The sequence below is a fragment of the Barbatula barbatula genome (assembly GCF_947034865.1).
Source record: "Barbatula barbatula genome assembly, chromosome: 3".
NCBI lineage: Eukaryota > Metazoa > Chordata > Actinopteri > Cypriniformes > Nemacheilidae > Barbatula > Barbatula barbatula.
In genome coordinates this window covers 12738824-12755697 of record NC_136764.1, presented here as the reverse complement: position 1 = coordinate 12755697, position 16874 = coordinate 12738824, and the positions used below count along the sequence as shown (strand labels likewise).

The 16874-nt window shown below is 35.7% G+C and overlaps 2 protein-coding genes across 2 annotated transcripts; both read right to left on the bottom strand.

Annotated features, from left to right (window-relative positions):
* Positions 1 to 250: 250 nt before the first annotated feature.
* Positions 251 to 5963, bottom strand: aqp1a.2 (aquaporin 1a (Colton blood group), tandem duplicate 2). Its single transcript, XM_079451633.1, has 5 exons — positions 5593 to 5963; positions 4271 to 4435; positions 4078 to 4158; positions 3682 to 3856; positions 251 to 620 (listed from the first exon to the last, which is right to left on the bottom strand). The coding sequence occupies exons 1-5, from the start codon at positions 5956 to 5958 to the stop codon at positions 601 to 603; spliced, it is 807 nt and encodes a 268-aa protein (XP_079307759.1). The 5' UTR covers positions 5959 to 5963; the 3' UTR covers positions 251 to 600.
* Positions 5964 to 11272: 5309 nt separating this feature from the next.
* aqp1a.1 (aquaporin 1a (Colton blood group), tandem duplicate 1) lies at positions 11273 to 14135 on the bottom strand. The gene is made up of 4 exons (XM_079453114.1): positions 13721 to 14135; positions 12713 to 12877; positions 12379 to 12459; positions 11273 to 11855 (listed from the first exon to the last, which is right to left on the bottom strand). Exons 1-4 carry the CDS (start codon positions 14075 to 14077, stop codon positions 11676 to 11678), a joined length of 783 nt encoding a protein of 260 aa, XP_079309240.1. The 5' UTR covers positions 14078 to 14135; the 3' UTR covers positions 11273 to 11675.
* Between the last annotated feature and the right edge of the window lie 2739 nt (positions 14136 to 16874).

Here is a 16874-nt window from a genome sequence, read left to right as displayed (position 1 = left end):
TTAAAGAGTAGACATAGCATCTCATGTTGTAAATGTTAAATCACATATAAGCAGGATAAAACTAATAAATGAGGACAAAAGCTCATAAAACAATAAGAATTAATTTGTAAACCCCATTGGCCTGATAGATGAATTAAAATATCCTGTGTGTTGGGATGCTGATGCATGTGAATGTTAAAGCCTGCAGCTGTACAATGAGCTTATTTCAGTTTCATCAGATGCTTATTGAATTGTGTTTTAATTTTACATACAGAGGCGGTGCTTACCCACAAATGACTCCATACGTCACCAGACAGAGTGGCAGAATAACATAGTAAAGTCCTAGACTGTCAAAGAATGACGCATGTCCAGTCATAAACTGAAGGTCAAGTCAAGTTACTAACTGTGATAAAATCATCACTGGCCTTCCTTTCCTACATCACATCCTTTATTTGTTTGTTTGTTTGTTTGTTTGTAGGGTAAGACAATAGTTTCAATAAATCTGATATTCAGCTAACAAACAACTTAATTAGCTTAAAAATTAAAGTGGATATCCATCAAAACACTGCATCAGTATCTTGTAGAATAAGCTTCTGTATAGATGGGTGCTATAATCTCTATTCACTCATCTCCCAGACCTCCTGTAACACAAACACACAAAAACACTATCAGTGCTCACCAAATGGACACCACTGTTCATAATTTTTTGTTGATTTTATGAATTTTTTATTTAATATTTTGTTTCTGTAAAAACCTGACAGGTAAAATTATATATATGTATATGTATGTGTAAAATAAATATTTCTAATACAATGCATAGGATAGATTCGAACACTTGCTCAAATGTTTGGGGTCACATTGAATGTTTCTCTGGATTTCTCATGATTTAAATAAAATGTAAAAGTAGTTTTGTAAAAACATTTTCCATTTTAATATATAAAGTAGATGAGGACCATTAGGTGAACTATTCCTTTAAGTCTTGCTTCTGGTTAAATTAATGAAGGAAACGCAGTCAACAAGAGCCCAGCATATCTGGGAACTTCTTTAAATACTTTTAAATGCTAAGATTGCCTTTTTACAATTATTGGCAAAAGGTGGCTACTATGAAGATTTTACTTATATATCTAATACTAATGCATTTTTATTTGACTTTGGTCACATCACAATTCCCTTCCCAAATATAATTTTGTACAATACATTTTTTATTATCCCTGTTGGTCCTAAAATGGTTGTGTGCTGGTTGTGACCAGCTTAAACCAGCACATGACCAGCTTAAACCAACACAAACCAACCACCTTGATTCAAAACCTATGTAACCAGCATATGCTGTTTCCTTTTCAAAAACATTTTTCTTTTAATTTTGGGATAAAGCTGTGCTCTTAACGTTTTTGGGAGATTCATCCAAATACAAGACATTCATAAATATTTATCAAAATGCCAATCATCATAATGTTATTTTTCCCTTTATCATTGTCAGCTCTTTAAAATTTGGCTTGTAAATAGTCTCTGTGAGGTTTGTATGTTTTTACCTCATCAGCACAATGTGAAGAAACTGATAACTGAACTTTTGGGTGTTACAGTTCTGTCACTCGATACATTCCTGTCAAAATTGTCACCCCACCCACAGACAAGCCATCAAGACAAGCTCCGTTCCCTTTGCATGTGGTTGGCACAGTACAGCCAGGGGAAGTCAAGAGTTCTTAAGACAGCAAGTCTTTCTTAATATGGAGTTTGCATTCTTCCATTCAATTGCACATTGGCTCGCTTGTAGGTTGTGGTTAAAAAAGAATCATAGTAATTTCCTTCCTCACTATCATCGCTCCTGAATCCCTGCCGAGAAGTGATGCAGAGCAGAGCGGGAGTGAAAGTGCCATACTGGATAGAGCGCTACATCACTCATCATAGACTATGATTCATAGTGGATATGACGAAAATATCACAGAGTTCCATATTTAACCATTTGGGAGAAAATACAGAGAGCAATGAAATAAATGTATTCAATAGAGACCGATCAAGCATTATCAAAGCAGCACTTGTTTCAACAAAATGTTACAAATTAATAAATTCGATTAGATTTACAGATTTCATGAAGAAAATGAGCAATGCTTTTCTATCAAAAACTCCCCCGTGACGTTTTGGGTGGTTGCCAGGGCGTTCTGGTGGTTGTTTAAAGGGAGATTTTACCCAAAATGGGATATCCTTTCATCATTTACTCACCATCATGGCTGCAAACCTGTATTATTTTCATTCTTCTGCAAAACATAAAAAAATATATTTTGAAGAAGATGGTAAACAAACAACATTAGGCCCCATTGACTTTCATTGTATAAACACAAAACCAGACAAAGTTTTCTTTTGTGTTCTGCAGATGGAAGAGTCATACTGTATACAGATTTTGAACGACATGAAGGTGAATAAAGGTTGACCGAATTTTTATTTTGTGGGAACTATATCCTTTTAATGTCCCGGGTCAAATGGGACCATTCCACGTTTTTTAAATGATGTCTAAAGGGATTTTGTCTGTTTTAGGGTATTCTAGACAAAAATCTAACATAGGACGTACCTATACAAACCACTAAATTTGAGGATTCATTCCTACCATAAGTTTAATACCCCAGTCAGGTATTATTTCTCTAACCCCCCTCTAATAACTTTGAACATCACATATTGTAAACAGGGTTTAATTGTATTTTGTATACTATTCGTCATTTCAGGCAACTCTCACTGCTTTTTAGTCAAAAACTGTCCAATTCATCCGATAAATCAGATATACTGTATAGTATACTTTAGTGAATTCTAATTTGTGTTCACTGTACATTCTATTTACAGAAATAAATCCAAGACTAAAGTAGCAAACAGCCATCAGCGTTCTTTATACTAGATAGACTACGTACTGCGTTTTGTTTAGCCTCTTAATTCATTAGACAAATGAAATTGCACTAAACATCATAGGCTTCCGAAGGAAGTTAAGATTATCATTTGTATACTTGCCAAAACTTTCAGGCATGCACTTTAAACTCTTTAGATCCCCCTGTGTTCTGATGTGTTTGGGGGGGTCACTAATTTTTCAGTGACGTTTAAAAAGGTGCTAAAGATTGATGCTCAAATCTTACAAGCAAAATCTCTCTCCAAAGACGATTAATAGCAGTTAGATAACAGGACTAAGAGTAGAGTCCATTCAAAAACCGATATACGTCTACGCAAGCGGATTCATGCATACAATGGCTCTGATGGTGCCAAAATGGAAACTAAATCCTTCCTTTCAAAATGTGCCAATGGATACATTATTTTCAAATATGTTTACATATAGTACAAAGCTAACAGCCGAAGACATTGGGTCGTGACATTGGCTAGAAGCCAGCTTTGTTAAATGATCTGTAATTCGTGGCAAGGAACAAGTTGCTGACTGGTGTGACAGCTTCAGCAGTTAAGAGTCTGGAGGTGATACAGAAGTTGACATCAGCTGGGTTTGGCAGTTCTTTTCAACTGCTTTGCAGAAGTGTTGAGAGTATTTTATCTTAAATTTGAAAAACATCATAGCTACATGAACAGACAGAAAAAGCATTGAGGGTAAAAACGCTGAAATGGTAAAGCTCTTTTAATGTATCTCTATAGAAATCAACAAAGAAAATTGTGACAGATGTCAAAAAAGGGTATGAGTATTTACAAGACTCATCACATGTTATGGTCTAGGCCACTGACCAGAACCAGATCTGGGGGTTCGGGGTTCGATTAGGGGTTCAGTCTCAGATGTTTCTGGTTCCGTGCCTTTCAGAACATTCATGCGCTTGCCAAAGCCTTCCTTCTTTGGGTATAGCAAGAAGTCGTAGACAAGGGAAGCAGCCACCCCTCCACACATGGGTGCAATCCAATATATCTACAGCACAGAAAATAATTTCATTTCAGAAGTAATAAAGCAATTTGCACATCAAATTCCACCTGTTCAAGTGATTGAATAACTTTAATAGAACAAGGGTTACGTGTATGTGCGAAAATAGTTATTTTAACATTTTTTGACCATTTGCCAGTGCTGACACAACCAAATACGCTTCGTTTGCATTTACTCTCATTTTTATTCAAACAACAGTCACGATTTACCCAGTGGTTTTTGAATGCTTCAAGAACAACAGCTGGTCCGAAAGATCGAGCAGGATTGATGCCACACCCGGTGTAACTGATCTATACAAGGAATAGGAATAGAAAGTAAATCGGAATAGAGACTCATTAATGCATGCCTAGAAGTTTCTACTGTACATCATTGCCATGAAAAAGTTGAATGTGGCATACTTACTGCAACCAAGTGTCCTAAACCAACCGATAGTCCGATAGCAAGAGGTGCAGAGCCTGTAACATCAGTTCGACGTTTATCTGTTGTGGCCAGGACACAGAGGACCAGCTGCATTGTTGCAAAAAGCTCAATGGCAAATCCCTGACCCACTGATACACCAGGACTCAGCTATGAGAAAGAAAAAAATATTATATTTGAAAGGTTAAAAATGGTTCTGCATGATGTATATTTTGACTATATAGATAAACAGTCAGAATAGTAAAATCAGACAAAAGAAAAGAAAAACACAAATTGCAATTAAACGGTAATATTAGGATTTTATCATCCAAGATGAAATCTCTTCATACTCCAGCAAATATTTCCCAGGATTAATTGCTTTTAAAAGGTATTTCTGTATAGACCAAAAGCTTCCAACCTTGTTACAAAAAGCTATGAAACACTTTCACCATTATTGACCAAAAAGCACAATATAGTCAATTTAACACATTCAACTTCAAGATTCAAGGCGTTTTTTTTGTCACATACACAGAGAATATACAACCAGTAGTGAATTTTGGTTAAGCGGTGAAATGTAGGTACTCTCAATTTATGTGACAACATAAGAAGAAAGACAAAGAATACATGCATGCTATTTCAATGTTATTTATATACAATACATTATTTTGGACTATTTAATGGTTTCTCAGCTTCATTTAAACAGTTAAACTATTAGAACAAAATAATTAACGAAACAGCAAAATATCCAAATGCTAATATAAACGGCTTCATCGAACCCACACGCCCTGGCCCGAAGTTACCTTCCGGTCTGTGTGTGGTTATAATATAACAATTTATTTTATATTTAATTTATAGGTTGTTAATATTAATTAATATTAGTATTTTATTGTATTAAATCAAATCAAATCAAAACTACTCAACAGATTCAGATTTGTTTTATGCGGAGACACTTAAATCTTAAAGTTTAAAGGCTGACTTAGATTTTCTAATCAATGTCACTTCAATCCAAATGATATAAAATGATTTCTAGTGTCATTTTGTATTGGTGGAATTGGTTAAATAATTTTGATGAGTTAAAGGAAAATCTTACTGGGCACGTACTTTTTTACAGTGCATTTGACTACATTAACCAATAAAAATGCTCAGATATTACAAAAATACCGCCATTATATTAATTAATGAAATTTATGCCAGTCTGAAATTATGTTCAAAACAAAAAAAAAAAAAAAAAAAAAAACATTTCTGTAATAAAATGTATTTAATTTGGGTGACAACTATAGCCCCAATGTTAGCAGTCATATCTTAATATTCTGCAGTAAGCAACTTACCATATTGAGGCCCAGTGTTGTTTCAGGGTCCGGGCTTACTTTGAACATGATGCCACTTGCCAACACAGCCCCCACCATCTGGGCAATAATGTACATGAAGGCCTTGAAGAAGCTGATCTGACAGCTAACCAACAGTCCTAAAGTAATTGCTGGATTCAGGTGAGCTCCACTGATATGCCCTAAACTCTGAGCCAGTGTGGCGATAGCAAGACCAAAAGCTAAGGCTACTTTAACCTCTTGGTCAGGAAATCTGTTTTGTTTGTTTCCGATTGCAGAGGCTATCCCAATAAAAATAAAGAGGGTCATCCCCACAAACTCTGCCAAAACTGCCCTCCAAAAAGACCAACTTTTATGCTCCCGCGCCATTACGTCAATCGTTACTTTCTGGCCTTTGAGCTAGATAATGAAAATGCTGGCTAAGCTTGCACTTATAAACACTTGGTGAAGGGAAGCGTTCAGGAAACTGGTTTTAACAAAGAAACCACAATGGCTTTAACTAGAAGTAGTTTATTGTCACAACTGATGGATTTTTCAATGGATCTTTTTCTTTAAGAGCAATTTCAAAACCATTGCTTGACAAAAGCTTGTTGCATTTATTGTGTGTTTGGTTGCATGCAAAAAACCTGCATCTGCTTTGCACCCCCGGCAAGGGGAAACTGTAAACCTTAATTTATTTACCTAGTAAAAGCCACACGTGTCGCATGACGTCACATTTCCTCAGCAATACTTTTCTTCATCATTGTTTGCCTCCCTGAATTCCTCATGCAGTTTTAAACAAAGATTGTGTGAAAGTGTCACATTTTAGTGGGAGGACACAAGACACCCAGTTGACCACGACATTTAGGAGACAGGATAAAGTGACCGCTCTGACACACAAAAGATCCAAATAAATAGACCCGGGAAACGAAACAACAATTCTAGACACTAATGCAAGGCTCAGTTTAGAAAGCAGCATAAAACAAAAAAACATCCTTTGGCATGTAGGTTTCCCAAAGATTGTAAAACGCATCAAGATGACAGTTAAAGTCCGTGCTCAAGATTTCTAAAACAAATATAATTTATCTTCTAATCCATTTCATATGTATTAATATGATATAGGGGATAAAGGGTACTCACATTCCCTAAAGTTATTTTTTGCATTATGAGTGGCATTGTCAGATTTGCTGTGAAAACCTTACGTTTTGTCACAGCTTGCTAATAGTTAAGAATTTGTGGGAATGATTAAAAGGACTTGACTTGAGGAAAAAAAAACAAAGTTAGTCTGAAGGTTTGGAGTAAATTTCCACACACACTATATCAAAAGAAGGCAAGAACTGGTGAGAAAGTAAACTTTCATGTACAGCTGGTAGTCGTCCTAGACCTGCAGATAAGCCAGCGGTGATGAAAGAGAGCTTTTGACATCATCATACCGATAATATACTGTAAGACATACAGTACTACTATTACTTGCAAGCCCAACCAAAGAGTCACAAATGCATGCAATAAAGATACTTAAAACAACAACAACAACAAAACATTATAAACTATTTTTTTAATTGAATGTTTTTATATATATATTTTTGCTTGACAATACACAATATATTTATAACTAACCCTTCAAAATGTGTGTCCTGAAAAGATAAAACCTGACTTAAATATACCTGCTTTACAGCCAGGTGACGTAAAAAACTTGGAAAAGCCATTGACCTGTACCTGTAAAAGGCAACAAATGCCACTTTAATGCAATAAAGTCAACATTGATTTGAATTATAAGTGCATGTATGTATTTATTTACTTTGAAGTAAGTCATTCAGGAACAGTGGCTCACTACACAACCTGGGAACAATAAGAAAAGAAACAGAGATGCGACATTCCTTAGGTGTGGAACAGGATATACGGCAGGATAAGATGCACAAAAGGAGGGAGGTGCTTCCAGCCTTTATCCATGCGGTTCTAGCTAATGGTCCATTAAACATCATTAGCAGCTGCAATACAGAAGCACTTGATGCCATCTTTACCTCCATTCAATATTTAGTAAATCTTTGGACTCTGAAATTGTATCATTCTCCCAAAGTTTAAAATATTGGCTTTTCCATCTCAGAGGGCAAATCGAAAAGTAAATCATTACCACCAGCAAATAATATCTCAGACTGTGAAACCAGGACATGGAATTTAAGTCAACTTTAACCCTTTAGTGGTAAGCTTAAACATATTTAGTATAATATTTAATATTCTAATATTTGACATTAACGATTAATTCTCTGCAATTCTGTAGAAAACAACAAACCCCATCAAACAATAATTTTTAAATGTGATTTGTTTTACGTGATCAATATAGTTTTATATAACACATTTGAACTGGGTTCTTGTTCAAGCACAATTTCAATGTGTAATAGTGACATAAATAGGCAACTCTTTGAAACCAGAGGTGTAAAAGGTACTAAAAAATTTTACTCCAGGGAAAGTACAAGTACTGAGTGAAAATGTTACTCAAGCAAAAGTACAAGTATCTGGCCAGAAACATACTTGAGTAAAAATAAAAAAGTACCACATTTATATTGTATACTGTAAAAGTAAATGTAACTATAAAACTATAGAGACTTTTGTTCAAGCATTTAATCTTTCACAATATGAAGTGAATGAACCACATACAATGTTTTTTCCTGCTTTAGAACTGATTGTATTTAATTGTATTTAACATCAAACTACAAGACATGCCTATTCAAATATGCAACATGCTACTCAAGGTTGGAAAACCTCTGGTTTAACTTCAGCAGAAGCTGATTTTCAGAATTGTTAGAGTCAAGATAGGCAGATATTTCCTTGCTGAGTGGGAGTCAAAGAACACACTTCATCTTATACAAATCCTTAATCATTCCACCAAAAGAAGGTCACCGGTGCTCTTCATCCTGTGGTGGATTTTGAACTGTATTAGCAGCTCCATTTTCTTCCACTGATTACTTCTCTCAGGTCCGGGTCAAGCTAGGTGCTGTGCATTGTGGTAATTGATGTGACATGACATCACTTCGAAAGGACCAATGAACATGTCTGGTCGATTTTATTGAATGTAAAAACAAATCTCATTGGCTGAATATATAACATTTAAATTAAACTGGTTACCATTGCAATTCAGTAGGTTTCATAAGTAGTAAGGGAAGATAGAGCAAAGTGGGACTCCAAAAATGTTTACCTTTTGAGTATGAATACAATTTTAAGGAGTTAAAAAATATTTGTTTTCTTAAAAAATTTAATTAAGTTAAGTAGAAGTATTCATTTTTAATAGTCGTATAGTACAAATCCCGCAAAATAATATAAGTAGAGGAATCAAGTAAAATTACTCAAGTACTTTACACCTCTGGACATAACTTAGTGCATTTGTGTTGGGACAACACGAATCATTTTCATTGACTAACTGAAACCACACAACCGATTGAGTTCCCAGCATGCTTTGCTCTTTTAACTGGATTTAGATTTTAAAATTGTTAAAGTGCTTTTGTATTCGTGCTTTTGGGCAGATAAGGAGACTTTTCTGTAATGTTAAGATTTGGAAGACTTTCTGTTGTCTCTGATTGTATGGGGGGTGAAGAGTAAAGGTTTTACTTAGGCACCATTGCATGTATCCAGCTTCACTCAGTGAGTAAATAGATGCTCCCTGCTAGCACCATACATCACATGTGGTATAAATAAAGATGTTGATTTAAAAAATAGCACCCCCCCCTTAAAGGTGCAGACTTTTCTTCAGTAAACAGAATAGTAAAACAAAAAACTATCAATGTTTAACAGTAAAATCTCAATTCAGATTGCAAGCTGCACCGAAATTAAAGTTACTCGCCCCGCTCGACACAGGCTTCGAACCGACGTCGGTCCTTATGGGAGACGAGAGCTCTAACGAAGAGGCTAAAGCATCTCTGTTGATTGGTAGTGAGGTTTACACACTGCATAGGTCTTCACTAGCTGTTCGACGCGCATTACGATCAGTAGCAGCACATCATGCACATTTCCCGAATTAAATTTGATTAAAAATGGACTTACCTGCAAGTGATGCACGGGCATCATCTCGCAGTTTCTTCTTCTTTTTTTCTCTGATCCTAACTCCTGCTGTCTTTTCGGGGCCATTTCCAAATAAGTTGCCTAGGCTACCGTCTGTCAAACTGCGTCAAGCGCACACGCGATCAACCGGCACTGCCGTGCGGACCGTACATGGGCGGGTGGTGGTGTGGATGGGGTGACATGGGATTGTTCGGCCGTTTTTTTTTACACATACCTGGCTAAAATATGCCTGCCTAATTATTTTTCTATAGCCTAATGAAATAATATTAGATTAAAATTCATCAGGCTATTTTTGGTGCCCCCTCAGCACTTGGTGCCCTACGCACAGTGCGTGATGCGCGTGGTGGGAGGGGCGGCGCTGATGGAAGTCATAATAAAATTAAGTTAAACCAACAACTTATTTTTTGAGTGTGTCATAAAGCAGGACTCCATATTTGCATATCTGGCGGTTTAAATATTTGTGTTGACAAAGACAAAGTTATGAACTCAAGATTAAGCACATGATGGTGGCAAATAAATCCAACCAGGATTAGACTCATGATCATGCTATAAATGAAGATGCTTCAAAACCGCTGAAAAACCTGCAAGGAGAAACAAAAGGGTCTTATACACAAATGTGTTAACAAGACTAATCATACACATACACAACAATATTTAAAACTAAAAACATTATCACTGAAAACTGATAACAAAACTAAACTAAATGTCACTTCATGACATCAAATAAATCATTTCTAAGCAGGTTCTTTTCGCTTATCACAGGTCAGCTAATTAGAATTAGTTTGAAGGTCAACAAAGACTTTATAAGATGTGGAATGCATCAGTCAACATGGGGCTGACATGGGGCCTTTAGTTTAGAGAAAAAGGATATGATTGACATTTGCTATTCACATAATGATAGTTGTCTCAGAAGGTCAGCTTGTTGTTAAGTGCATCACTTAGATATTTTCACTTCTCTCTCCAGTGCTTTGGTTTTTATGGACAGGTAACATCAGAGGTACAGTATGTTTCTGCATAAAGACATAACAGATCAAAGATACATCAAAGACAATTAGAGCTGAGCTGAGCTGAGCTGAGCTACTCTACTCTACTCTACTCTACTCTACTCTACTCTACTCTACTCTACTCTACTCTACTCTACTCTACTCTACTCTACTCTACTCTACTCTAATCTATTCTATTCTAAACATACCATTTAAAATAATTGTGTCTGTGTTTCTAGCATTTACGACTTATCATTACAACTAACCTTAACGCGAATGCATTAAAAGGATGTAGTCAAACTTGCATGTATAGAGATTTCATCACATGACACCTCACAAACTACTTAGAGCACTGAATATTAAAAGTAAAAGTAATTAAAATGCCCTTGCAATAATGAAATGCTTTCTAATTGGAACAAAACTTTGAAAAGAGTTTTAAATCTAGAGCTTTGATAAGGTGTCATCATTACCATCAATTTAACAAAGAGCTGTTGGTTTGAACAGCATAGAAATCTTAGCACCTATTGTACTATTGCTCTTTGCATGATATATCGCTTATTGCTCCCCGAACTCCTTGTAAGTCGCTTTGGATAAAAGCGTCTGCTAAATGACTAAATGTAATGTAAATGGTTTGTTGTATCTTAAAGAAGAAAAGCACCAGACATATTTAAGATTTAACATCTTGAAGTTTACTTACAAAAGTTGAGAAAACTATATCATAGTGTACACTTAATACAATACAAAGTGACGTAAAACACATTTTCATTAAAAAAAGTTCACAAAAACAAGTGAATCTACATTTTGAATACTGATATGTGATTTTTTTGAAAACGTTGGATCATTTTCCTGAGGTACATACTGATTCACTAAATGAGAGACAAAACAACAATAAAAAGCTCAAATGAATGAAGACAAAATGCCAGTTAAATAAATGGCTTTACATTTGCAAATTAACACTGTCATATAGTACATTTAAAAACAATGCTATTCCCCCGTGGGGGAAAAATATATATTTTCAGATGTTTTTGAAGTCTTGAAGAGTATGATACATTAAATATGGCAATTATTGTGTCACTTTGATAACATCTCTACAGCAGGGGGATCATCAGTTCCGTTGACATCATAATCAGCAGCAGGACCAGAGACCAGCACTCTCATGCGGTCAGGAAAGTCATCCATTTTCGGGTAGAGCAGGAAGTCATAGACCAAGGCGGCTGCCACACCTCCACACATTGGGCCTACCCAGTATACCTGACAAATAATTCACATAAAATTACAATTATAACTTCAACACAAAATCTCAAGCACCGGAAAATTACGCAATTATTACGCAATTATTTGGAGGGAACTTTTATGACACTCCCTAAATACAGATCTGATTCTTCCTGCAACATAGATATGTTAATTTTAGCTTGAGGTATCATGTTTGTAGTTCAAACACTACAAGAGCAGTTACACCCCAAAGTTTAGTACCAAAGCTTTCTGGTTTCGAAAAACCGCTTCTCCTAACTATGAGCAATCCTAATGGTGCAAGCGCCACTAATAAATGCTATATGAGCATATGTTTACTGTAGATTATCCCACACAAGGCATTCAGCTAAAACAATATCCTTGTTATTTATTAACCTTAAATGTTCAACATTAGCTTATTCTGTCTTCTGATAAGATTCTAAGTAGTTTAAAATTAACAAGAGCGCAGTGCTAAGTATACACACAGATATCATACAGATATCGATTTGCAAACAAAGAATAGAGAGATGAAACTGATGATTACCCAGTGATTGGTGAAGTCTCGCAGAATCACTGCCGGGCCGAAGGAGCGAGCAGGATTGATGCCACATCCAGTGAAACTGATCTGCAAAAACAGAAAGAAAAGTACGTTTAGAATAAGAATGCGCATGGGTGAGTGGGCAAGAGCAATGGGCTGCTCATCTTCATCGTCTTTCTCTTTCGCTGTTGAGTAATGCAAAGTATAAAAGTATTTGCATAGTTAAACATTACTGTATATTAATGTCTATTCTATAACCCTGGCAATATAAAAAAATGACAAGAATGCCTATGCAGAACGAGTGGAGGGGCAGGGGAAAGTATGAATGCGGATTACTCACAGCTGTCAAATGACCCAGGCAAACACTGAGCCCAATGGCCAAGGGGGCGGAGCCTGTCACATCACGCCTTCTTTTGTCTGTGACTGCTATGACACACAGAACCAGTTGGAAGGTAGCGAAGAGTTCAATGCCAACACCTTGACCTGCAGAAATATCACTGTTGATCTAAAACACACACACAAACACTACTTCATTATTGCAGAACTTAGCAAAATTTCCACTAACTATGACATTTTCGACAACTTTTCATGCGCATAGATCACAGTGGTTTTCAAAATTCACAAGCATCAGAAATGTAGGAAACATTTAGCATTATTGTACAGTAAATGTGATTTTTCAAGTTTTTTTAAGGTACATGCAGCGGTGAGTTTAAACAACGTAACATCACATAACATAACTGTTCACAACAAATGTCAACAAATTGTAAACCTCGTACTAAAGCAACCTCTGAGCATGTCAGATAAGTTTATTATCAGCCCTTGCCTGAACACACACCCTTTTACACCGACTGACTGTGAGTTACACTGTTTATCATTTTATAAACAAATGTTCATTTTATAAAAAGAAATATTTATTATAATTATTACATTATTATTTTTTTGGCATCTTGATGCATCTGAGAGGCAAAATACTTGGAAAAGTTAGTTACACTCCCTAACATCTGGACCAAGAAACTTACTCTTAATAGTCTAATAGTCTTTTTTATAACCAATAATGAATCTAGAAATTACTAAATGTATCAAATAACATTTATTTGGAAATTGCATTTTTGGGGTTATTTTCCTTCCTTACTACAGTGTTTTTATTAGTGTTTTTTTTATTAATATTATTAGATGGATTTGAATGTTATGGATATTTTTGTTTTGTTCTCCATAACATTCGAGTTCAAGAATTCATGAAGTCAAAATTAAAGTTTGCACAATTCTACACAGAAATAAGTCAATTGATAAAGCTGCTATTAGAAGACCTGAGCAGACCTTACAGGTAAAAAAGAAAAACTCTACTCACAGAATTAAGCCCCAAAGCCTCCCCTTTTGTGACGCCATAAACTATGCCGCTGGCTACCGCTGCGCCCAACATCTGCGCCACGATGTACATCACAGCCTTCAGCAAGCTGATCTGGCAGCTGGCCAGCAAGCCCAGCGTCACGGCCGGGTTCAGGTGGGCTCCGCTGATGTGACCGAGACTCTGGGCAAGGGTGGCGATGGCTAGCCCGAACGCCAGTGCCACCTTGACCTCCTGATCCGGTTTGTCATTGTTGGAGTTTCCAACAGCAGCTGTAATGCTCAGGAAAATGAAGAGGGTCATGCCCACCAGCTCGGCCAAAACGGCCCTCCAGAATGCCTTGCTCTTCAGTTCCTTCATGACTGCCAGTTCCGGGCACTCTCAGCTGTTAATGTGGGGATTTCTGTGGGCACTAAGTACGTTTCTCTGCCAAAAGACAGCATTTATAGGGAAGGTCCCACGAATGAAAGAGGGGGCGGGTTCAAGAGATGGGGGCAGAAATAGGGAGTGTGTGAGAGGGATGTAAAAACAGAGGAAGGCTGAATCAATAAAAGATCCCGTGGAGTTTTTCTGTTCCTTTTAAAACTTTCTTCATCCAGAAACTTTGAAACCGTTTAAATATTTAGATAAGAAAATTATAATGAGCATAAGCATATGTTTAATTGAAATAATGAGAAATGGTCAAAAATGTATTGGCTTGATAGTGTGAGAATTGCATAATGTCAAACAGATACAAATCTAAACAAAACAATACAATTGGGTATCAAGGGAACAATTTTTTACAAGACTCACAATTTAAGAGTAAACGTGAGCTTAAATTATTCTTTCTTATTTACACACACATCCTATAGGCAACCCCCCCCCAGACCTGCATCCTGAGACAATAGAACAGAGTCAAACAAACAAAGACAAAGTCTCTCAGTTGATCACTATCTACTCACACTGTGTGTTTGACACATCATTTATGTATCTCCTAATCTTAACCCGTGTGCAGAACTGTTATCTGAACAAGGGGTGTGTAATTTTCCATTTATCTATACTTTAATTTTGTTACTTCATAGTTTTTAAATATTAGTAATATATTCAGAAAATCAATGGCACAATGTATTTACAGACTTTCATCCTCAGATTGTGAAGTTTCCACCATCTGCTCTTACCTCCTGATCCGTATTGCCAAAATAAACTCTTCAGAGGAAATACATTTGAGATTAAAGATAGATATGTTACACGAATGCATTGATGTATGTTTGAGTTTTTTTTATTTTATCTTGGCTTACTCATGATGCTTATAAGTACAGTTCTTGCCCACAGCGGTCTATCTGTTTTACAGCCTATTAAATTCACTTTATTGCATCATAAACGTAAAAAAACAAGATGAGCAATATTGAATCAAAGCCAAAGTCATGGTCATTTGTCTTTTTAGACGCAGTAGCACGAGAGGAAATTAATTTTCACAGAAACATTTTGAACAGATGTCAAACACATTTAGCTCCTATAACCACGGTGTATAACCTCAAACAAACAAAAAGGAATTAGGTGTTGTTTAGTACATTAGGATCTGCAGTAGATCTCCTCTCAGTGGCTGACAGACTGGTCTAGGACCAGATATAACTGGCAGAAATCCAGAATAATCTTGACATCTTACTGTTTTTAATATCGTTTGATTTATAAAGCAAATATTTGTACTCATTACTGATTATTAGTTTGTAGCAAAAGACAACGTTAACCTATGTTTATTTTACCATAACATCATCTAAATCTAGCCAAATGTTTTATTATTATGCCTTAAGTTAGCCACAGAAGAACATCCATTCCAAATTCCAGTAGTGACAAAGTCAAAGTCATTTCAGATCATTTGTTTTCTGTAAATATATTACAAATTATCTTGGGGGTTTATGCATTACTATCTTGTGCAAAATACAATGTTAACCTATATTCATTTTACCATAACATCATCTCATTCTAGCACAAATGTGTTATTATTATGCATTTAGATATAGATGCATAAAGCCACAGAAAAACATTACAAATTCCAGGAGGGACAAAGTCATCCAACAGCTACGTGAAAGACTGACAAGACACAAAGACATGTGATAAAATTTAAGATTTAATTACATTTAAATATTTTATCCAAAGTGATTTACATTGAATTATACTATACATTGTATGTACAATCCCCTGGGATCAATCCCATGACATTTCTGTTGCTAGCGCCATGCTCTAACCACTGAGCCACAGGAAAGCCTAACACATAAAGTGAATATATGAGCTTATTTTCCTTGCAGTATTTGAGGTCTGAAAAAATACAAATACAAAGCATATTTTATGTTATTTTGTCCTGTTAAAAGTCTCTTCATTTTACGTGGCTGTATTTCAAATCAAATCTGTATTTCAAGCCAAATCAAACCTTCTTAAGTGTGACTTTATGTGAGCATTGTATCATGCAGTAAAGAATCTTAATAATCAAACAGCAAATATTAACATTACTGATAATTTACATGTATAACTTTGAGTGACATGAAGCTCAAACAATTATCAATAAGAGTATGTTGTACTGTATCAAGTTATACACTGATAAGAGATGAAACGACTTTAGATGTTTGTTTAATGTTATTTAACAGATAAGATATACTGTATATTGGACAATCTGTATCTAAATCCAAACATCTCATACCCTGAGAAACTTAAATGTTGCCTTTCATTTTGATAAGAATATTCGATATGATCGTAAATGATAACATGGCCAACGTTCTGCATTTACATTCTCACAGTTTTCACTGTACTCTGATCATTCTGACAGAATAACAATTCATCTTTATATCTTTGCTGTTGATACTGTATGTATTTGTGTTCTTACGTCAACATTAAACAATCTGCACTTATCTACCATTTTCTGCACATGTTTAAAATCATTGACATTGAGAAATGAAGTTCACCCAGCTGTCATGAGATAGCTAGCAGACACATTACGTTATACATGTTGAAAATTCCACTGTCCACTAAATTGGTTTTGTGTCCATACAATAGAATCAATGGACACCAATGGCTTTTGGTTGCCGACTGCTTTTGTGTTCTGCAGAAAGAAGAAAGCCATCCATGTTTGAAATGAAAAAACACAACAGCTAGTACCCAAAATTATTTTCATTTTTGGGTAAAC